Source organism: Ips typographus, linkage group LG11 (genome assembly GCF_016097725.1).
Source record: "Ips typographus isolate SLU linkage group LG11, UJ_Ityp_2.0, whole genome shotgun sequence".
Taxonomy (NCBI): domain Eukaryota; kingdom Metazoa; phylum Arthropoda; class Insecta; order Coleoptera; family Curculionidae; genus Ips; species Ips typographus.
The window spans coordinates 8,777,823-8,800,707 of record NC_138432.1 but is presented as its reverse complement, the minus strand read 5'-3'; the positions used below and the strand labels follow the sequence as shown (position 1 = coordinate 8,800,707).

The window sequence follows — 22,885 nt, the reverse complement described above, 5'->3', positions numbered from 1 at the left end:
AACAACAATGTTTTTTTTTAATTACTTTAAGTTAACTATTCATTTGTTGTTTTTCCAGTGTCTTGTTCAATAAATACTTCGTCTTCTCTCTCGCTATACAAATTAAATTTTAATTAACATTTTCCTTAGACTTAACGGTTCTTTCGCAGAGTTTCGTCAAGGATTTACGTTGAACAAACTTAGAAAAAACGTCGTAACCATAATTTCCTCCTAGGTTAAGCGAACACGTCGTTATAAGAACTTCATTTCCGGCTTGTAGCGTTAAACACGCGTGCTACATGTAAACAATCATTCATATTTTCGACATCTGGATGGCAAACGTAAACAATCGTACGAGCTGGATATTTCAGTGTGGATTTGTGATTACGTTTGCCATATTTTTTTATCACTCCATGTCCTGGAGCGACGATTTATTTATTTGTGAATTATCCATGTCGGATGATGATATATCGTTTTGTTCTCCGAAGAGTTTATAAAAAAATATTTGTTTTCTAAAACACGTAAGTTTTGAATGGTATTCATATCAGCATATAAAGAATTTTAATATAATGACCAGGATGAGTTCAGTAGAGTTCATTAATAACGGAAGCAAAATAACAGGGGATGCAGTTTCTCACTCCAAGTGAGTTTTACAGACGATTTTGTTCCTGACTACCTTTTCCAACTGTATTTCTACCAGTTCAAACTTTGACACCGCTTTTCACCCTGACTCTACCAAATCTTGTACCGTTTTATAGGTTATTGGATAGGACATTTAATGAGGATTCCAAAAATATGCTTAAAATAGTCATTTTCTCACTCCAAGTGGGTTTTACAGAAGATTTTGTGCAGGAGATTCCTGACTGTCTTTTCCAACTGTATTTCTGGCATTTCAAACTTTGACTCCTCTTTTTTCGTTGACTGCTCCAAATTTTAAAGTGTTTTTCAAGTTATTGGATAGTAAATTTAATGAGGATTCCAAAACTGTGCTTAAAATAGTCATTTTCTCACTCCAAGTGGGTTTTTCAGACGATTTTGTTTTTGACTGTCCTTTCAAACTGTATTTCTGCCAGTTCAAACTTTGACACCGCTTTTCTCCTTGACTCTACCAAATCTTGTAGTGTTTTATTAGGTTATTGGATAGTAAATTTAATGAGGATTCCAAAACTGTGCTTAAAACAGTCATTTTCTCACTCCAAGTGGGCTTTACAGACGATTTTGTTTTTGACTGTCCTTTCAAACTGTATTTCTGTCAGTTCAAACTTTGACACCGCTTTTCTCCTTGACTCTACCAAATCTTGTAGTGTTTTATTAGGTTATTGGACAGTAAATTTAATGAGGATTCCAAAAATGTGCTTCAAACAGTTATTTTCCCACTCCAAATGGTGTTTACAGGCAATTTTGCCCCTGACTGTCCTTTCAAACTGTGTTTCTGCCAGTTCAAATTTTGACACCGCTTTTCTCCTTGACTCTACCAAATCTTGTAGTGTTTTATTAGGTTATTGGACAGTAAATTTAATGAGGATTCCAAAAATGTGCTTAAAACAGTAATTTTCTTGCTCCAAGTGAGTTTTATAGGCGATTTTGTTCCTGACTGTCCAACTGTATTTCTACCAGTTCAAACTTTGACTCCTCTTTTCTCGTTGACTGCTCCAAATTTTAAAGTGTTTTTCAAGTTATTGGATAGTAAATTTAATAAGGATTCCAAAAATGTGCTTAAAATAGTAATTTTCTTACTCCAAGTGGGTTTTACAGGAGATTTTGTTCCTGACTGTCTTTTCCAACTGTATTTCTGGCATTTCAAACTTTGACTCCTCTTTTCTCGTTGACTGCTCCAAATTTTAAAGTGTTTTTCAAGTTATTGGATAATAAATTTAATGAGGATTGCAAAACTGTGCTTAAAATAGTCATTTTCTCACTCCAAGTGGGTTTTTCAGGCGATTTTGGTCCTGACTGTCTTTTCCAACTGTATTTCTGCCAGTTCAAACTTTGACACCGCTTTTCTCCCTGACTCTACCAAATCTTGTAGCGTTTTATAGGTTATTGGATAGGACATTTAATGAGGATTCCAAAAATGTGCTTAAAACAGTTATTTTCCCACTCCAAATGGTGTTTACAGGCAATTTTGCCCCTGACTGTCCTTTCAAACTGTGTTTCTGCCAGTTCAAACTTTGACACCGCTTTTCTCCTTGACTCTACCAAATCTTGTAGCGTTTTATAGGTTATTGGATAGGACATTTAATGAGGATTCCAAAAATGTGCTTAAAACAGTTATTTTCCCACTCCAAATGGTGTTTACAGGCAATTTTGCCCCTGACTGTCCTTTCAAACTGTGTTTCTGCCAGTTCAAACTTTGACACCGCTTTTCTCCTTGACTCTACCAAATCTTGTAGCGTTTTATAGGTTATTGGATAGGACATTTAATGAGGATTCCAAAAATGTGCTTAAAACAGTTATTTTCCCACTCCAAATGGTGTTTACAGGCAATTTTGCCCCTGACTGTCCTTTCAAACTGTGTTTCTGCCAGTTCAAACTTTGACACCGCTTTTCTCCTTGACTCTACCAAATCTTGTAGTGTTTTATTAGGTTATTGGACAGTAAATTTAATGAGGATTCCAAAAATGTGCTTAAAATAGTCATTTTCTTACTCCAAGTGGGTTTTACAGGAGATTTTGTTCCTGACTGTCTTTTCCAACTGTATTTCTGGCATTTCAAACTTTGACTCCTCTTTTTTCGTTGACTGCTCCAAATTTTAAAGTGTTTTTCAAGTTATTGGATAGTAAATTTAATGAGGATTCCAAAACTGTGCTTAAAATAGTCATTTTCTCACTCCAAGTGGGTTTTTCAGGCGATTTTGTTCCTGACTGTCTTTTCCAACTGTATTTCTGCCAGTTCAAACTTTGACACCGCTTTTCTCCCTGACTCTACCAAATCTTGTAGCGTTTTATAGGTTATTGGATAGGACATTTAATGAGGATTCCAAAAATGTGCTTAAAATAGTCATTTTCTCACTCCAAGTGAGTTTTATAGGCGATTTTGTTTCTGACTGTCCTTTACAACTGTGTTTCTGACAGTTCAGACATTGACACCGCTTTCTTCTCTGACTGTATCAAATCTTGTAGTGTTTTTTCAGGTTATTGGATAGAAAATTGCTTAAAACAGTCATTTTCTCAAACCAAATGCGTTTGACAAGCAATTTTGTCTATGACTGTCAAACTGTGCGTAAAAGTTGCAAAAATCAGTGTTTAAAAAAGTTTTCTTGCACTATTCGATACAAACCGTGTTTCTAATATTTATGACAGTTCTCACGTGACTGTCTAGTTTAATTATCCTCCATAAACCACGTGATATCTGTCACTAATGTCAAAACTGTCCAAATTTGCCTAGAATTTGCAAGTATTTCTCAGTTTAACCCAGGTTTCGAAACAAGACGTGTTTTTGTTTCGTGAAGGTTATTTTGACAATTGTCAGTTTGTAAATGAAAATTTTCTTTGAAAAGACTACTTTTTTTTATAAAAAGTTATCAGAATGGAAGTGATTCGGTACAAGAATCACTTTGTCAGAAAAGTTTTAGTTTATTTAATTTATTATTGATAAACCAAAATCAGCCTTTATTTTTCAGAATTTTTATTTTGAAAATATTGACCGAAAATGACTTGACATGACAAGAAAATGATATCTACCGGTCGATAATGAAATTTACTGGTCGAATTGGAATTTACTGGTAAAATTGGTAAATTTCGATTTTACTTGTCCATCGACATATGTGATTAGCAGAAGCACCTCAACATAAATTCGCGTAGGAACCATCGAACCATTCATTATTATTTCTCGCACTTACTACGAATTCCACAGTCGTGTCGTCAAACCCCAAATACGGTTTGATGTTTGTAATATATTGGTACCAAATATGGTAAGCAGTGTTGCTTTGTCGCTTACTAACCAGGTTCACCATACAAAAACAAGATGGCCTTCTTCCAAAGCCATTTTCGGTGCCGTTTTGCCAATTCATTCAAAAGCTTTAGGTTCGATCGCTGTTTACTGCCCATAGAGATCATAAAGCGTTTTCACGCCACTTAACCACCACACAAATGGCGTGTTAATCGCTGAAAAACGTGGGTGGAAATGTAGAAACAAATTTAATAATTAAATATGAATTTGTTTATTGGGCTAATGTAAGCAGTTGCGAAAAGTGTTGTATTTTGCAAGCAATTATCGGCCTTTTAAAGATGCTAAATAGCGTACACAAAGTTAAACCAATTTCCGTTCGGGATGATAGAAAAATTAGCTGGAAATTTGGTTTCATAATTGAGTGTTAATTAATATTTGAAACGCACGTTCGTGGCCTATTAATTATCAGTGTAATCACCGTTAATCAGGTATAAAGCAACCACTCAGTATACTATATGATGAATGATTTTTTTACATTTCCCAACAAACCTTATAAGACTTTTGGATTTGGATTTATACTAAATTTACTTTATTAGGTTACTGTAAAAAAAAATTGTTGTCCTGTCCAATCTGCTGATTTAATTTCTGTAATTTTCTAAGTTGAAAATAGCTTTACCAATTATTTGATTTTGACGACTGTTTAAGTGTTACATTCCACACTGGCTGGTCATTAAAAAGTGCTTAAAACCAGAGTCATTCACCTCATTTATTAATTTGATTTTAAAACATTTGGGAAAAAAATTACAATACAACGTTCGCAATGAATAAAGCCAGCATTTTCTTTTCATTATCTTTCCTCAAAATTCAAAGTGAAAAATTATACACTTAAAGTAAAAGGCAGAACAGGAAAATTAGATAAATCACCCCTGGCTTTTTGAATGTTATTCTCTCCCCTTGCAACTAATATAAGTAGCCTGGCTAATGTATTTATAACCACACTAAATCAATCTTTTAGGTATTAAATATTGGCACGTACAACCTAAATATAAAACTCCAATACCGGGAACTGTTTTTCAAACTGAACTTTTGAGAGTATATTCAATACATAAATTATTAGATTGGAGCACTTCCGCGAACGATCCGGGTTTTTGTATAAAAAATCAGGAACTTTCCAGTTTTCTACACCTGGACTTATACGTTTTTGAAGGTCCAGTCTGGAACAACCGGATCCAGCAACATAAATATTGCTAACATTTTGTTAGGTTTTCAAATAAATTTGATATAACAATCTAAATCGTTTTTAGTAATCTTTGTATCATACATAAGCTTTAATGGGTGTTTTAATTTTACTTAAGCAGTAAAAACGACTTAAACCACCAGAATTGTTTTTGTCCTGTAAAAGATAATACATTTATACAAAAATTGCTATCAAATTAATATTCATGTCTGCGTCAATAAACAAACCACATCTATTAGACATGTATTTGCCAGTTAATTACTTAATAATTGGTCTAATAACAATGGAAACCGCAAGGCACACTTTAAACAATGAATTGTTTTTAATAATTTGTATGGCTCATTGTTGAACATGCACAATCAGCTTTTTACTACCACGTGTATGTTTGTAAACAGTTTTTATTGTTTAATGCTTGTTCGTTAAAAATAAACAATTTAAGATTATTCAATAATAAGTCTCTATTAATCTGGAAAATTCATAAATCATCCATCGACCTGGGGGATGTTAAAAAAAAAACAATATACGCCAGGAAATTAATTTCCTTCCTTATAAATCAAAACGGTAATGGGATTTTTCGCTACACTAGCAAATTGAATAAATCTTATTTGCAGAAGCCAAAGTAAATGGTTTTTTGGTGCCCAAAAAAAGATAAATTGTCCCCAAATCCAGTTTTCTAGCAAGAAACACCACATTTAGGTCACATTCCTCATATTCCAGCAGGCTAAAAATAAAAAAAGTGGAAACATAAATATGAAAATTAATTACGACTCTCTGTTTCCGGTCGATGATAGTTTCTTTTTTAAATGGGGTACCTGATACGAGACACCGGATATTTTTATTGACCTATCAATAGTTTTGAGAAAAGTATAGCTTTTTCGAGTGGGTGGTATTGCATAGGTACTTTGTACCGGGTGACCCAATAAGACTGTATTCCTCAACCATATTTCGGGAACCGTTCGTCGTATGATTTGGGGTAAAACTTTTATGTAAATCGGCCATGAAAAATCTCTGGAAAATATTTTCACGGTCTAAAAATGACCACCAGAGGCCGTAACTGCCATCTTAATTTTTTAAATTGCTTTTTCTATAAATTTTGCATAATAAACTAGAGTTTTTTTTCCTCATTTTTAAAGCGAACCAATTTTCGTAAAAAAACAAATTTCTGTTATTTCAAAAACAAAAAACAAATGGAATGATATGACTTTTTCTTTATGAAAAAGTAACCAAATAACCTCCAAATAGGCCAGTGCAAACGGTTTTTCAAATTCTCGTTCCTAACCTGAAATATTGAGAAAATGAGATATGGTCGAGGAACAGTCTTATTGGGTCACCCTGTACTAGCAGATTCGGCCATAAAATATTGTCGTTAGCCAATATGGCGACTTATCAGTAAGGATACTTCCTCTTTGTCGGCGAGGCCACCGAGAAACGTGGCTGTGTTTAATAATTAACTAAAAGTTCCAATCGGAAGTTTGTATTTAAGGTTTTATCTGTTGTTTATCTGTTTTAGTGCCATCAAGGCGGTGTTTCTTTGAATCAGTTGTCTGTATCTTAATACTACAAATGTTCAATGAAATAGGAGTTATTACTTGAATGGTAAAGGTTTGTTAAGAAAATATTAAACTTTACCAGAAATATTTGACCGGTAAATTACTGGCAAATTACAAATACTGCTTTTCTGATGATTCAAATTTTGACACTGCTTTTCTCCCTGACAGTACCACATTTTGCAGCAATCTTTTCATGCTGCTAGATGGGAAATTTAATGAGGATTTAAAAAATGTGCTTAAAACAGTCATTTTCTCACTTCAAGTGGGTTTTACCAATGATTTTGTCCTTGTCTGTCTTTTCAAAGTGTGTTTCTGGAAGTTCAAATTTTGACACCGCTTTTCTCCCTGACTGTACCAAATTTTGCAATGTTTTTCATACTAGTAGATGGGAAATTTAATGAGGATTTCAAAAATGTGCTTAAAACAGTCATTTTCTCAATCCAAGTGGGTTTTACAAGCAATTTTCTCCCTGACTGTCCTTTTAAAGTGTGTTTCTGGCAGTTCAAAATTTGACACTGCTTTTCTCCCTGACTGTACCAAATTTTGCAATGTTTTTCATACTAGTAGATGGGAAATTTAATGAGTATTTCAAAAATATGCTTAAAACAGCCATTTTCTCACTCCAAGTGGGTTTTACAGGCGATTTTATCCTTGTCTGTCTTTTCAAAGTGTGTTTCTGGAAGTTCAAATTTTGACACCGCTTTTCTCCCTGACTGTACCAAATTTTGCAATGTTTTTCATACTAGTAGATGGGAAATTTAATGAGGATTTCAAAAATGTGCTTAAAACAGTCATTTTCTTACTTCAAGTGGGTTTTACAGGCGTATTGTCCCTGACTGTATTTTAAACTGTTTTTGGCAGTTCTAAGTTAACCCCGCTTTTCTCCCTGACTGTACCAAAGTTTGTGGTATTTTTTCAGGTTATTGGATGGGAAATTTAATGAGGATTCCAAAAATGTGCTTAAAACAGTAATTTTCTCAATCCAAGTGGGTTTTACAGTCAATTTTCTCCCTGACTGTCCTTTCAAAGTGTGTTTCTGGCAGTTCAAAATTTGACACTGCTTTTCTCCCTGACTGTACCAAATTTTGCAATGTTTTTTATGCCACTAGATGGGAAATTTAATGAAGATTTTAAAAATTTGCTTAAAACAGTCATTTTCTTACTTCAAGTGGGTTTTACAGGCGATTTAGCCCTTGACTGTATTTCAAACTGTGTTTTTGGCACCGCTTTTCTCCCTGACTGTATCAAATTTTGCAATGTTTTTAAGGTTATTAGATGGAAAATTTAATGAGGATTCCAAAAATGTGCTTAAAATAGTCATTTTCTCACTCCAAGGGGGTTTTACATGCAATTTTCTCCCCGACTGTCCTTTCAAAGTGTGTTTCTGGCAGTTCGAATTTTGACACCTCTTTTCTCCCTGACTGTACCAAATTTTGCAATGTTTTTGAGGTTATTAGATATACAATTTAATGAGTATTCCAAAAATGTGCTTCAAACTGTCATTATCTCACTTCAAGTGGGTTCGACAAGCAATTTTGTTCCTGACTGTCAAACTGTGCTCAAAAGTTGCAGAAATCAGGGTCTAGAAAAGTTTCCTTGCAGTATTCGAGTCAAAACGTGTTTCTGAGATTTATGACAGTTATTTTGACAGTGGTCACGTGACTTACCGCCTAACTAAGTTATCCTCCGACAACCTCCCACGTGATATCTCTGACTAATGTCAGAACTATCAACACACAGACAAAAATCTGAATATGGTATTTTTCAGAAAAGGCTACTGAAGGTAATCTTGATAAAATTCATATTTATAACATAATTTACGATTGATTTTTGACATATTTCAGTACTAGTTAACACTGTCAATTTTGAGAGTTGAATTAGAAACTTGACTGCTTGATCAAATTGCCTGATCACTTTAGAAGTATTTTTGATCTAACAAAGCTGACAAAAATTCGCAATTTCCATTTGCATGTATTAATGCGTTAGCACTAACGATTCTTTCAGCATCTCGGTTTAATAATAGGTTAATTACTACGAGCTTTATGTGGAAATTATGCAGCTAAACATTCTTTGCAGAAGGCGGCATTTCCAAATAGCTTTTTGGGTTTTGTTGGGTGTGCTGATGGCTGTAGGTCTAATGGCTTTAGTACGAGACGTTCTGAAATTAGCGTAAACTAAATATCCCAGAAAAACTGGTGTTAAAGCAATGTTAATCTTATCAATCTGGCGCTAGTTTTGGGGGGGCTGTATATTTTCATTTTTCAAGCAGGACCATAAAGTAGCGTGGCTGTATTATTTTTGGACGGTTTCCAATTACACCAGCTTGATACCTGATGGTTTTGTAATTATTTCATTTACAAAAAAACAAGCAAACTCTTCGAAGAATATTTCAGCAAGCAACGTGCAAGAAAAGTTTGAACGCTGGGCACGAAAAGGTGCACCACACACACAGTAAATCACCCAGCAGGAAAATTCACTTATTTGACCCCCCCAATAAATTTCAATAATGCTGAATCCCAGGAAAAGAAGTTTACTGCGCGTCCCGATATAAATCCTGATTTGTTTTGCTAAAAGTCTTTTATACCTGTTGTTTGCAGGATTTGCTAAATTTCCCTGTGTAAATATTTGCCGCAAAACCCAGCCACGTGGTTTATTTTATTGACTATAATTCGCCTGCGTCGTGGATTTAAAGTTCCTGGATAAACTGGAACCAGGTGGCAGGAAACTGACCGAACTTTCCTGATTTGCTGGAAGAGAGCTTAAAAACTTGTTATTATTAACACAGAATAAAAGTGCTGCTTTGATTTCATTTATAGTTTGCCCATATTTAATATTCAGAAGATTGATTTAGAGACGTCATAAATACATTAGCCAGACTATGTCTGGACGACTGGGTGTTTGTATATGCCAGCAGACTATTCAAAGAATCAGGGTCATTTATTCACTTTTCCAGCTTAGGCATTTAAAGTAACATAGATTTTTCATTCTAGTAGTTAAAATAATAGTTTTTTTTTCAAGCGGTCTAAAATAAGCCTATTGTGTACCTGTACTGCAGGCGTAGAAAGGCTATTTCATATCCTAGGAGGTAAAAAAATAATGTCCAGAACTTGATCCAGACTAAAAGCATTGCATTTAGAAAAAAGCAGATGAAATTAATGCAATTAACACTTACTTTGCTTTGATTGGCTTGTCAGGCTTGGCTCTGCAATACAATCCTTTCATGTTCTTATTCTGAAATACAGTTTTCCTGAAGGTGTCAGGGCTAAATTTGTGATCAAATTCAAAATATAAACAATAAACAAACGGACTGACACAAAAAGACAAAAACTGATTGACACAACACGGCTAATACGATAACAACACGAAGCTATTTCCAAAGTTGTCTAACAGAGGGCGTATCATGGCTGTCTAACGTCATCTGTCGATTACGGTTACGCGCTCCGAATTTACACGGAACGCGGTTCTTGAAAATAGGCTTTCAAAAATGTTATCGGCCATTTGCTCTTGATATTTTTTCAGTAACCGTTATATATGTATATTTACCAGTCTGAATTAATCGGTTAACCTGGCTAGGAAACGATACACATCCTATGTTTACCTTATTACGCTTTCACTGTGTCATCTGTCAAAAATCGTGATGTCCATGGCACACCTTGTACTAATACTACTATGATAGAGATCAATGAGGAAAAAGAACAAGTATCAGGAGGTAACAATAATACAAATTATAACCCGTTTGTGCATTAAGCGAGGGGGACGGAAGTTGATTGCGCATTTGCCTACTGCGCAGTTGAATTGATGCAAAGTCATTGTCAGTTTGGAGTTTCAAACCCGCAAAAATTTGTTGTTTGTATTTAGTGTTAATTTGTTTTGTTTGTTTGTGGTTCTTTAACAGTTGAGTTTTGCAAATTTAAATTAAGTTGTACAGTGGACAATAATAATAGTGTTTTATAGTGCCAACCGAAAGTTGACGGCCGCCATATTACTCCCCCTCTCCCCCTTGTTTCTGTCACCCCCTTTGTTTGCTATTGCTCCTTCCTGCTATATTTTTTTTATTCATTGATAGAGATGCATTTTTACGGTTTAAAATCAAAACTTGATGTTAGTTGCGTAAGTGATTTTTGTTTGCTGCCGTTCATAAGTTTTCCAAGCCACATTGTAACAGCAACTCAGGAAAAGACCCAACCGTGTCAGTTTTTTACTTTACAAAAAACCGGATCTAACTTAACAGTAGTTGAACACTTTGAAGTTTGAATTTTACTCCAACACTATACTCAATGGTAGGTACAAGTAAGTGCTTTCTAGTACAGTAAACTTATTAGGTACTTGTTACATGCACAGGTATATGTGAGTTACATTTTAAAGCATCCTTCATTGTGAGAGCAACAAAAATCATTTTGAATTCTTGGTAATAACATAAGAACCATTTACCAGTTCTGCTTACCTAGTTTCAAATTTTTACAGATTTTCTTGTATTAAACTAGTTTGCTGTGTGTTGTACTTTCCAGAACAAATTTGTTTAGGCTGGACTTGATTGTGTATAAAAAGCTCTATCTATACATATCTGGATCAGGAATGAACCTTTCTTTGATTTTTCACTCACAACTTGCAATCAACTACACGAAATAGTAAAAAAAAAACATATTTCTTTCGCCGCCATTCAAAGTGACATTTTAGGCTTTCTAGTATAGAGGGCGGTGATTTAACACCTCAACCTTAAAGACGAAGTTAATCAGCTGTCACCCGGTGACAATGCGGGATACTGGTCAAACTTTGGTTGCGTCAAAAGTGATAATGTAAATACAGAAACGTTTCAAACATTGAGAGTTTATTTGTGTGAAATTTGGTAAGTAATTCCAATTAGTCGTAGAAAAAATAGCCTTTGTTGTACAATATACTATTCTAGACTAATTTCTAAGTGTTTGTTCATTTTTCTGCATTGAAAATGTAGGTAACGAGAGAGGTCTAGAATAAGCAGAATTCATGTCACAGTGCTACTATCCTAGTTCTTTCTGAATATGTTAGCTAAAAACCGAAAGTACATTCCCAGAACTGTGCCAATCTAGACAAGAAAGCAGGTTTTTTTTAAATTCTACCATCTTTTGGCACTGGAAGTAATGTGGCTCAAACCATTCTTGTGCAATAAACAAAAACCTTTTAACGGCGTTCCGCTCAAACGCTTTATTATTGCGCCGAATTGACAAAAAGCCCCCAATATTTTACACACCTACCCAGATTTCAGTCATAAATCATTAGTAAAGCAATTTTACGATTTTTCACGGTTTTTCTGAAATCAATCTCACAATTGGCTACACAAAGCGATCAGTCGAGACGCGATTTTGATTTCGTTTTGGGATACGCCACTGCAATTCTTTGATAGTCATTTTAAAAATTCAAACCGTCATTGTACAAGGTTGTAGTAAAAGATTATCGGTTTTCTTTGAACTTCTTCAGTTTACACACACAATTCTTGTTAGTGAAACAATACAGAGATCACACACTTAGACTAGTAGCTTAGCGGAATGTTCGATTTTGAGTTGCTATTATTAACCAACCAGTCATTTGAAATATTCAGGTGCCAGTGAAAAAAACAACACGAAAACTCATCGGTACATTTTTCATTCGTAGAAATAACAGTTGACAGCACAAATTACGTATTTTGGTCAGGTAGCAACTTTGCAAAATCAAGATTCAGTTTGTTTACGACATATTACGATTGCTGCCTCTCAATTTCGTAACATCCAGTTAGTTGTACTAAAGTCAAGGTGCCCTTCGTGTTTTAAAGTTCCAAATAAAGACGAAATTTACTAGTTAGCCAAGCAATTAATTTGTTATTGATGTTCGTTTGCTAGGGAACGTGATTTATGAATGATTAAAATGTTAGTAGTATGCACGTACAAGGTTTTGGAATGTACAACGTAATTGAAACTTTTAGTAGCAGATTTAAATGTGAAATTTCAAGATGAATTTAAGGTTGAACAGCTTTTTTTGCACTCATTGCTGGCTGTCATTCGTGAGTAATTTCTAGTTGAAATAGCTAAAATGCTTTTCAACCTTCCAGAATTGTATAGCCACAACAGAATTACTAAATTCATCCGTTTCTAAGGTTGAAATTGATTTTTCAAAACCAAGCTATAATGTTTAAATATTCCATTAGAGTGCATTAAAAATATATTGTCCCCCTCCGAACTGGCTCGAAACTAATTTCCTAGACATCCAGAAACCCGCTAATTAAACCGTTCCCGAGGGAATCCCAAAAATGATGGGGAACAAGTCTGCAGGTCGTATAACTGACTAAACTGAGCGCTATCCAGGTCGTATATAGAGTAAAGCCGATGATTTATTGAGATCTCGTGTACACCGACGCTGGATGTGTTCAACAAATTAAAATTCCTCAAACTTAATGCGTTCTCCAATTCGGAATTATGACATTTGGTCGCATCAAATGATTGATGAGAACGCGTTCTCCATTTTAATTTCGGGTGTGAATAACGTCACTCAACTGTAACTAGCAGGAATGTAGTTTTTACTTCTTTTTTCCTTTACAACCACTTTACAAGTATAAATAGTTATGGAAAGTGGAAGAAGTCTTAGTTGATTGGTAATTTAATATTTTTGTTACTTGGTTGTCTACATTGCAATTATTATTGTATAGCTTTATGAATCGGGTTTTGACAGTCTTAACTTTGGTATAAACCAACTGACTTGAACACTCTGTTTGCAGTCAAAAATCTAATGTCAAAAAAAAGCCTTTGGAACAGTCTAAAAGCTTCCAATAATTTCTAAAACCGTTCAAAATTTCCAGTTGTCTCTAAAGTAGTCCAAAACCTTCAATAACTCTTTAAACTGTCCTAAAACCTTCTAAATGCTCTTGAAGTGGCCTAATTCGATAGAAGCTTACACACTATAGAAACTGCAAAGGCTTCCAAAACTGTGTCTAGAAGCTTTCAAATTTTCCTGAAGCAGCATAGAAGCCTCCAAAAGCCTTTGGAATAGTCTAAAAGCTTCCAAATGTTATTAAACTAGTGTAGAAGCTTTCCACAGATTTCAAAACGCGATTCTAGAGCAGTTTAAAAGCTACCAATTATTTCTATAACCGTCTAAGATTTAAAGCAGTCCAAAACCTTCAATATGCTTCTTAAACTGTCCTAAAACTTTTTAAATGCTCCTAAAGTACTCTAAAAATGTATGTTTCAAAAGCTTCCAAAACAGTGTCTAGAATCCTTCAAATGCTCCTGAAGCAGCATCGAAGCTACTAAAAGCAGTTTAAAGGTAATTAACGATTTCACGAATCGTTTAAGATATTCAAATGCTTCTAAAGCAGACCAGAACCTTCAATATGCTTCTTAAACTGTCCTAAAACTTTCTAAATGCTGAAGTACTCTAAAACGGTTTCAAAAGCTTCCAAAACAGTGCCTAGAAGCGTTCAAATGCTCCTGAAGCAGCATAGAAGCTTCCAAATGCTTTTGGAGCAGTCGAAAAGCCTTTGGAACAGTCTAAAAGCTTCCAAATGTTTTTCAACTAGTCTAGAAGGTTAAAAAGTTTTCAATAATTTACAGAACCGTCTAAAATTTCCACTTGCCCCTAAAACAGTCCAGAAACCTTCAATATGCTCGTTAAAACGTCCTGAAACCTTCAAAATGCTCTTAAAGTGGTCTAAAAAGATTTTAAAAGCTTTCAAAATACTATAGAACCTCTAAAGGCTTTCAAAACAGTGTCTAGAAGCTTCCAAATGCTCTTCTACTAGTCTAGAATCTTACAACAGATTTCAAAACAGTCTAAAAGCGATTCTAGAGCAGTTTAGAAGCTTTTAAGATTTCCAGTTGCCCAGTCCAGAACCGTAAACTGTCCTAAACCTTCTAAATGCTCCTGAAGTAGTCTAAAAAGATTTCAGAAGCTTTATAGAAATTGCAAAAGCTTTCAAAACAGTGTCTAGAATCCTTCAAATGCTCCTGTAACAGCATAGAAGCTTCCAAATGCTTTTGGAGCAGTCGAAAAGCCTTTGGAACAGTCTAAAAGCTTCCAAATGTTTTTCAACTAGTTTAGAAGCTTTCAATAGATTTCAAAGCAGTCTAAAAGCGATTCTAGATAAATTACAAAGTTTCCAATAATTTACAGAACCGTCTAAGATTTCCACTTGCTTCTAAACCAGTTCAGAACCATCAATGTGCTCTTTAAAATGTCCTGAAACTTTCTAAATGCTCTTAAAGTGGTCTAAAAAGATTTTAAAAGCTTTCAAAATACTATAGAACCTCCAAAAGCTTTCAAAACAGTGTCTAGAAGCTTCCAAATGCTCTTCTACTAGTCTAGAATCTTACAACAGATTTCAAAACAGTCTAAAAGCGATTCTAGAGCAGTTTAGAAGCTTTTAAGATTTCCAGTTGCCCAGTCCAGAACCGTAAACTGTTCTAAACCTTCTAAATGCTCCTGAAGTAGTCTAAAAAGGTTTCAGAAGCTTTATAGAAATTGCAAAAGCTTTCAAAACAGTGTCTAGAATCCTTCAAATCTCCTGAAGCAGCATACAAGCTTCCAAAAACCTTTGGAACAGTCTAAAAGCTTCCGTATGATTAAAGAACAGTTTAAAAGCGTTTAACAGATTTCCAAAGCAGTCCAGAACCTTAAATATGCTCTGTAAACTGTCCTGAAATCTTCTAAATGCCTCTGAAGTAGTCTAAAACTCGTTCGTTCGTCTATAGAAAGTTTCTAAAGTGAATACACACCGTATGCTAGTAAAACCGTACTTTTGTTGACAAGAGAGTAGAACCACTTTTTAGAAACTTTGTCACGAGAGTTATTTTTCATTTTTCTGAATACTCGGGTTACAGGTAGGGCGCCAATTTTTCTTACCTAATGGTGTGTAGATTTAAACTTTTATTCCTAGAAAGGAATATAAAAGATTATGGAACTCTCAAATGACTAGTGATCAACTATAAATTGATTCCATCCATTTTAGCCTCGACCAAAATTCATGATATTTTTTATACTAGATGGAAGGGAAGATTATCACCCAACTTATTATTTGTATATTTTTTTAACTAACATTTTACTTTTTTTTTCTAGATGTGGAAGAACTTTCTGCCCGATTATCCCTGATGGCGGCGACGTCGGCCGAAAAATGCGAATTTCTTGAAGACGACGGTGCCGGGTTCGCTGCGGGTTCCACGGGGGACCCGAACTATCTGAACACCAGATGTGTTTACTTGGAACAACTGCTTAGCGGTAAGTCTATAAACAAAACGGCAAGAAAAAATCGGAAACATGTGCCCGAAACGGTTTTGATGAGACGGCGACATAATTGGCGGAGATTGGTTGTTTTGGCTTTGGTGAGCCCTCTCCATCATCCTCTTTTTGTCACGCCGTTAGAAACTCGACTTTCTACTATTAATTTGCATAGTTCAATTTGGGTACTTTTCCACAACGGATATAATCGCAAGTGAAATTGATAGAGGATGTATTAGGAATACATTTTGGGGGGCTTTTGTCGCACGTGACTTATTTAGGATGTCATTTAAAGCCTACACGTATACAAAATGGTTTAGACGTGTTCGCGCATTGATACTTCCTAATCTTCTTTTTTCCTTACGGTGAATTTAAATCATAATCCAACAATAGTTTTTTCATTTAAGGGTTAAAAAAAACCCACCTGCTTCAAACTGTTATCCAGCCAATTAAATGTATATTTAGGGTTCAATATCTTGAAATAACGGCCGTTTTATGCCCCTATCTTCTTAATTTTAGCCCGGGACCGATAAATCTCTTTTCATTGCCTGCTCCGTTGCGTCGATCCCAAATTAATTAAGATTAAACTCTCGATTTAGACCGAGAAAAATCCATTTCTTGTACTCCAAAGAGGTTGTGAATGAACATTTTTAAAATTCTCCCGACCGCACATTCCGAGTCAGAACCTTTGACTATTTTAGAACTTTTGGAAATTGAAAATTTCCTTAGGAACATCATAAAATACTTTGTGTTTGTTATTTTTCAATTTGTGAAAGCTCACTGATTGTTTTGCTGGTCCGGTTTTTAGGTGATCTTCGTGTATTTTGGGTTCTCTATGTAGTAAATTAGAACAAATAAACAAAGTATTCCAATTACCTGCCAATCAATGAATGGAAAATTTTCTATATTTTTTCAGCCTCTGATCGCCATCTGGTGTTTTTTAGGGTAACACAAACCATCTAATTAAAAACGTATGTGTCTGATAAATACGTAGATTAAAACATTTTGATGTAAGAATCTTAATCTAGATATGTACTTCCGTTTCACCTGGTATCTTGGCTCCAAAACAGTAGTTTTTAGGCCAGGCAGGAAGTATGCTGTTCACGTAATTAGCGTCATCACTCCGAAATAACTCAACCTTAGTGGAAACTAAGTCACTTTCCTGTATTTATAACTTTCTTTACGTTATTTTTTGTTTCAGAGAGGAAAGAGGACGAGAAAAACTGCAACTCCAAACCTAAAGGCAACGTCTATATCGAAGAAAACAAAACGAAGAAGTGAAGCCATTTTTAATTTGCCTGACTTGGACACTACAGTGACTTATATAGAAAATTTACGTACATATCTGTATTAAATAATTTACTAACACAGTACATATAGACGTGCAGCAAAATTCCTTTACTAACATAGTGAATTCAGCATAGTTTGCAAAACTAGTAGTAAAAGTACAAATTTTGTTCAACGGTCAGCTAAGAAAAACGATCAAACCAAATAATATTGTTTTGTTGATTAATTTTTATTGTTCCTTGAATGTAGTTTTAAGTATTTAATGTAAATTTTTATCCTTAAAAGGAAATTATTAATATAATTGAATAACTACAACGAACCTACAACTACGTAAAGCCCAGCCTGATGGTAATTTATTATCTGTATAAGAATGTAATATTTTTGTAAATAATACTTTTAATTTTGGTCATTAAATGATCCCTGTATATTAACTTAACTTAACATAGTCTATGCAAGTTCTTATTTATTTCTTTATTTTGTGCTTAAATTAAATCAAAACTACATTTCCAGTGTGTGTGTATATTTCCTTTGCAGCTTTTTTGGTGAATTATCTGTTTTGTAGATAATTCAATCTTCATGTATTATCTAGTACTACGTACAATATTAGATTGGAATAAATTGCCTCAATATCTACCTTGAACTGCTAATTATTTACACCTCAAAACTGTCAGTTTAACCCAAAACCAATCCAAATAAGAGATACTAAAAAGTAAGTTCAAAGTATGAATGAACTTCTGTTTCCAATTTAATTTGACTTATGATTGTAAAGAGTTTCTAAAATTAGCATAAATTCAGTCAGGAAACCAAACAAAAGTTGAATGAAATATGTGCTCTTCCAGCTTCAGTTAATCATTAAGAAATTGAAGGATGATCGGGAATAATAATTAATTTAACTTTCCTTTGATTAAATACAGTTAAATCGGTACACAAAATTAATAACTGACTTGAAAACGTTTTGGAATTTCCGCTTTCAAACAAGTTTTGTGAATAAATCCAGAAACGTGCTATTTAATAGTAACTAAAGTTATTTAAATGTTTTAAACCCATTTATGTGCCAAGGGCGTTATAAACACTATAATGTCCTCAAAAATAGCCCTACTGTTACAGTAAAAATTACCAAATCAAGAGATTAAACTCAAAATATGACTAGAACAGTTTTGGCTCAAACACTTCATAACTCGGTTATCTGAATAGTTACAGGGTGATTCGGTATAAACTAGTTTGTAAATTCGATGATTTTCCGGCGCCTCCGTCAATTTAACAAAAATACTATGTTACCTTTTTTATATATACTGAATATCAACTAAATGATATTACACATTTAAAGGGTGTAATTTCCTTTCACATTTCATAATAATATAAACTCAAATAAAACATATGTCTTTTTTTCTTTGCTTTTAAAATACAGGATGAACAAATTTAGTTTAAAAAACAATTTATTTTATATCGTTTCCTTTGCTTATACTTGAGGGGTACAATTTCTTTCGACACCCGGTATAAATAATTAATTCCACCTGTGAAGTGGAAGCTGTTGGATGTTAAGAAGATTTTCAGAATTTAACATTTTACGGTCGTAACCGACCAACGTTAACTCAGTCAAATATCACATCACTGGCAGGCAACTGTCAACTGTCATCCTCGTCGTTCTGTCAAATAAAATTAGAATCATAATCATTTTAAAAACCTTTTTTAAAATGATTATTTAACATTTGTTTTTAACATTTTTTATTAGTTAAAGTGTTGTTGTTTGTACGTTTTCTCTGCCCTCAATCACTCAGGGAACACCGTCGTTGCGGGCACAATTTTGAGGTTAGCCGCGGTCACTGATCAAAAACGTGCAATTTTTTTAGATAAGTCCTGTAATTTTACGTGACTTCCGGCACTATGCATCAAATTAGAAAAATACTGTTATATCAAGTTTGTAGAACACCACAAAATGGGGTAAGTACATTGCCGCATACCCATTACCCTTTAATATAAAAAAACATTTCAGTTGAGGTACTACTCAAGAGAACCGCAAAAACGACCAACTTTTTTGTCGCGTCTCTATGACAATTTTAGAGAGGAAATGGCCAAAAACAAGGAAATGAAAGAGTCTCTCAAAAAATTCAAAGAAGAAGCAGAAAAACTGGAGCAAAGTGACGCCCTGAAAGCAGCCAGGCAAAAGTTCGAAACTGTTGAGAAAGAGGCCACTAAAAGTGGTGATGTTTTGAAGGAAAAACTGTCTACAATCAAAGGAAGAGTGCAGGAGGTTATTGATGAAGCTGGCAAAACTGACATTGCTAAGAAAGCAGGCAAGCTTACTGAGGAGCTGTCAAAAACCACACACAGTTTAGGGGAAAAGGCTCAGGAAATTGGGAAAACTGGGGCTTTTCAGAGTATCAGTAAAGCTACAGAAGCTGTTAAAAAAGAAATTGATACTACAAGCATGCAAGGTAAGGATGTGTACCAAAATGTGTGTTTTATTTTTTCCAGGGACTGTAATTTGTATTATAAAAAAAAGTTAAAAAAACACTTTTTTAAGAATGTTCTTACCCCAAATAAAGTGTTGTTGTATTCCTTTCTTTTAGACTACTGTCATTTATCATTTTTTATTTATCTTTAATAATGTTAATGTTGTGTTTATGTAAAAATGCTATTTCATTCTATGCAAGGAACCAGCTATCAATTTGAATATGTATTGAACCAGATAACCTGCTTTTGTATTGTGTTAAATGGGATATTTTCTTAGTTTGTCTAAAACTATTGCAATTGCAAATACTCTTATACAAGATATTCCAAAATCCTAAAGTAGTTGTCATGCATTAACTGTACATTTTAAGGGTGGATAGTCTATCAATTAATATCTAGATTGTTTTGGGGTTTGTTCCTCAAAGTATTGGTTTTTAAAATAGTGGAGAAAACCATATTTCTTTAAAAGGTAGCTCCTTTATAATAATAACGTTTTGTTGTATTTCTGATTGTAATGGTGGAGACAATATTCAGGTTATAAGCTTGAAGTATTAAATTTCTTACAGGTAGAGTTTACGTAAGTCCCACTAAACTTCGGAAAAGAACGGAAACATCAGCGGTACAAAACCAAAAATATTACGAACCAAACACGGAAGCCAGCGGTGTGGAGCTGCATAAAGATTCGAAATTTTACCAGTCCTGGCAAAATTTCAAGTACTTTTCAACCTTGCCACTTTAACTATGTTTCCTGACGTAGCTATTTTACAGGGACAACAATCCTTATGTTCATAAAGTAATGGACTGGAAACTACAGTATGATGAGAGTGAAAATCCTGTTATTAGAGCTTCCAGGCTGCTAACAGACAAAGTCTCAGATATAATGGGTGGTTTGTTTTCCAAAACTGAACTGTCAGAAACCTTAACTGAAATTTGCAAAATTGACAACAGTTTTGATACTAAACGGTTTTTGAAACAGTGTGAGACTGACATAATTCCTAACATACTTGAGGCTATGACAAGAGGGGATTTGGAAGTTTTAAAAGACTGGTAAGTTGCTTCTGAGGTTGGGTTAAATGTGGTTAATGGTGGTTTTGCAAAAGGTGCCATGAGGGTCCTTACAATTTATTTGCCATTCCAATAAAAGAGGCCATCAAAAAAGGTTACTTAATTGATTCTAAAATTTTGGACATTGACAATGTCGATCTAGTCATGGGTAAAGTGATGGAACAAGGTCCGGTTTTGATAATTTCCTTCACTTCACAACAAGTAATGGTGGTCCGGGACGTTCAAGGAAACATAGTGGAAGGAGATCCAAATAAAATCATGCGCGTAAACTACGTGTGGGTTTTGTGTCGCGATATCACAGAAACTGACCCGAGGGCGGCCTGGAGACTGCTAGATTTATCAGCGAGCAGTAATGAACAGTTAGTGTGATCAAAAACATTATTGTTACTATGGAGGAAAAATTACTAAAACTAAGAGACGTTGACTTAAGAAATAAGACACGGTTTGTCTTCCTGTTTTTTGTTAATAAGTCAAACCGGCAGAGGGTTGTTCCGGGTAGGCAGGGATCTGATTGGCATTACTTCAGATTTATGCAGGACACTGCGAGTGGCTGATTTGCCAGTGTACAGTACAATTCTTTGTATTTATTGTAAAGCTCTTGGAGTAATATATAATTTTTTAAATAAATTTGTTGAAAATAATGTCTACTTTGTATTATTATAAGCTGCGACAAAAAATAATACTTAAAGAGCATTTGAAAGGTTTTTGGGCAATTTAAAGAGCATATTGAAGGTTCTGGAATACTTTAAAAGCATTTGGATATTCTTAGACAGTTCTAGAGCTTTTTGGAAGCTTTTAGACTGTTTTGATACCTTTTGGGAGCTTCTAGACTAGTTGAAGAGCATTTGGAACCTTTGAGACCGTTTTGGAAACCTTTTTAAACTACTTGAGGAGTGTTTGGACAGTTTAAAGAGCATATTCAGTTCTGGAATGCTTTAGAGGCATTTGGACATTCTTAGACAGTTAAAAGTGTTTCGGAAGCTTCTAGACTAGTTATTAGAATCTTTTAGACTGTTCTAAAAGCTTTTGGAAGTTTCTAGATTGTTTTGAAAGGTTTTGGACTGTTACAGAAACATTTTGGAGTTTCTGTAGTGTTTTGAAATCTTTTTGACTGCTTTAGGAGCATTGAAGGTTGTGGACTGCTTTTAAGGCATTTGAAATTTTGTAGACGATTCTAGAAACTTTTAGAAGCTTTAAAACTGTTCTAAAAGCATACTGAAACTTTTAGACTGTGTTGAAATGTTTTGAGAGCTTCTAGACTGTTTTAAAAGCTTTTGGAACGCTTTCGACTACTTTAGAAGCATTTTGGAATTTCTGTGGTATTTTGAAATCTTTTTTGATTACCTTTAGGAGCATTTTTGGAAGAGTTCTGAAGAGTTTAAAAAGCATTGAAGGTTTTGGACTGCTTTTAAAGCATTTGAAAACTTATGCAGGGTTCAAGAAACTTGTGGAAGCTTTTAAACTGCCTTGAAATTTTTTGAGACCTTCTAGACTAGTTGAAGATCATTTAGACTGTTTTAAAAGCTTTTGGAAGGCTTTCAACTGCTTGAGAAGCATTTTGAACTTTCTGTAGTGTTTTAAAACCTTTTTCGACTACTTTAGGAGTATTTGGAAAGTGTTTGAACAGTTTAAAGGGCATTGAAGGTTCTAGACTGCTTTTAACGCATTTAAAACCTTGTAGACGATTCTCTTTAAACAAAGCTGTTAAACTGCTTCTATAGATAAGTTGGAAAGCTTTTAGAAGCTTCTAGGCTGTTTTGTAAGCTTTTGCAAGGCATTTTGAAGCTTCTATAGTGTTTTGAAATGTTTTTACAATTTTTTAGACTACCTCGAAACATTTGGAAATTATTTAGTCAGTTTAAATTTGTAAATTGATACTTACCCATTTTGCAACAGATAGAAATCCGGACTCCAGTCATAATTACATATATTCAATAAATAATAAACATTTTCAATTTTTGGTTTAGAAAAGGAATTACAGGGTGTTATCGAAACAGACATGTTATTTCAATAAATTTGCACTTTTTTTCCCTGTATATTTGTGAAGAAAGCACTTTTCAGACAAAATGAATGACGGTCCTGATTCTAGAAGAAACGGTCTTTGAAATCCTTTTTTCTTATTAAATTTTCCTGAGACATTTGGGAGATACACAGGGTGTTAAAAATGGCCAAAGATTTTGCTATATTGATCTTTTCCGTTAGCAGT

General features: G+C 34.3%; 2 protein-coding genes across 3 annotated transcripts in view; both read left to right on the top strand.

Annotated features, from left to right (window-relative positions):
• wgn (Tumor necrosis factor receptor superfamily member wengen) overlaps nucleotides 1–17,803 on the top strand; it is a 31,457-nt gene extending 13,654 nt beyond the window's left edge. Inside the window, exons 4-6 of one of the 2 annotated variants that reach the window (XR_014179600.1) lie at nucleotides 15,718–15,876; nucleotides 17,078–17,253; nucleotides 17,286–17,803. Coding sequence is in view for 1 of the 2 variants with exons in the window: in XM_081988990.1 (XP_081845116.1) it covers nucleotides 15,718–15,876; nucleotides 17,078–17,157 (239 nt within the window). In the remaining variant the exon portion in view is untranslated. Of the gene's footprint in view, nucleotides 1–15,717; nucleotides 15,877–17,077 lie in introns of both variants that reach the window. The other variant, XM_081988990.1, reaches the window with a different exon arrangement.
• Nucleotides 17,804–18,791: 988 nt separating this feature from the next.
• On the top strand, nucleotides 18,792–21,320 carry LOC145735330 (mitochondrial import inner membrane translocase subunit TIM44). Its single transcript, XM_081989174.1, has 5 exons — nucleotides 18,792–19,104; nucleotides 19,157–19,598; nucleotides 20,181–20,328; nucleotides 20,383–20,661; nucleotides 20,715–21,320. Exons 1-5 carry the CDS (start codon nucleotides 19,048–19,050, stop codon nucleotides 21,046–21,048), a joined length of 1,260 nt encoding a protein of 419 aa, XP_081845300.1. The 5' UTR covers nucleotides 18,792–19,047; the 3' UTR covers nucleotides 21,049–21,320.
• Nucleotides 21,321–22,885: the final 1,565 nt, after the last annotated feature.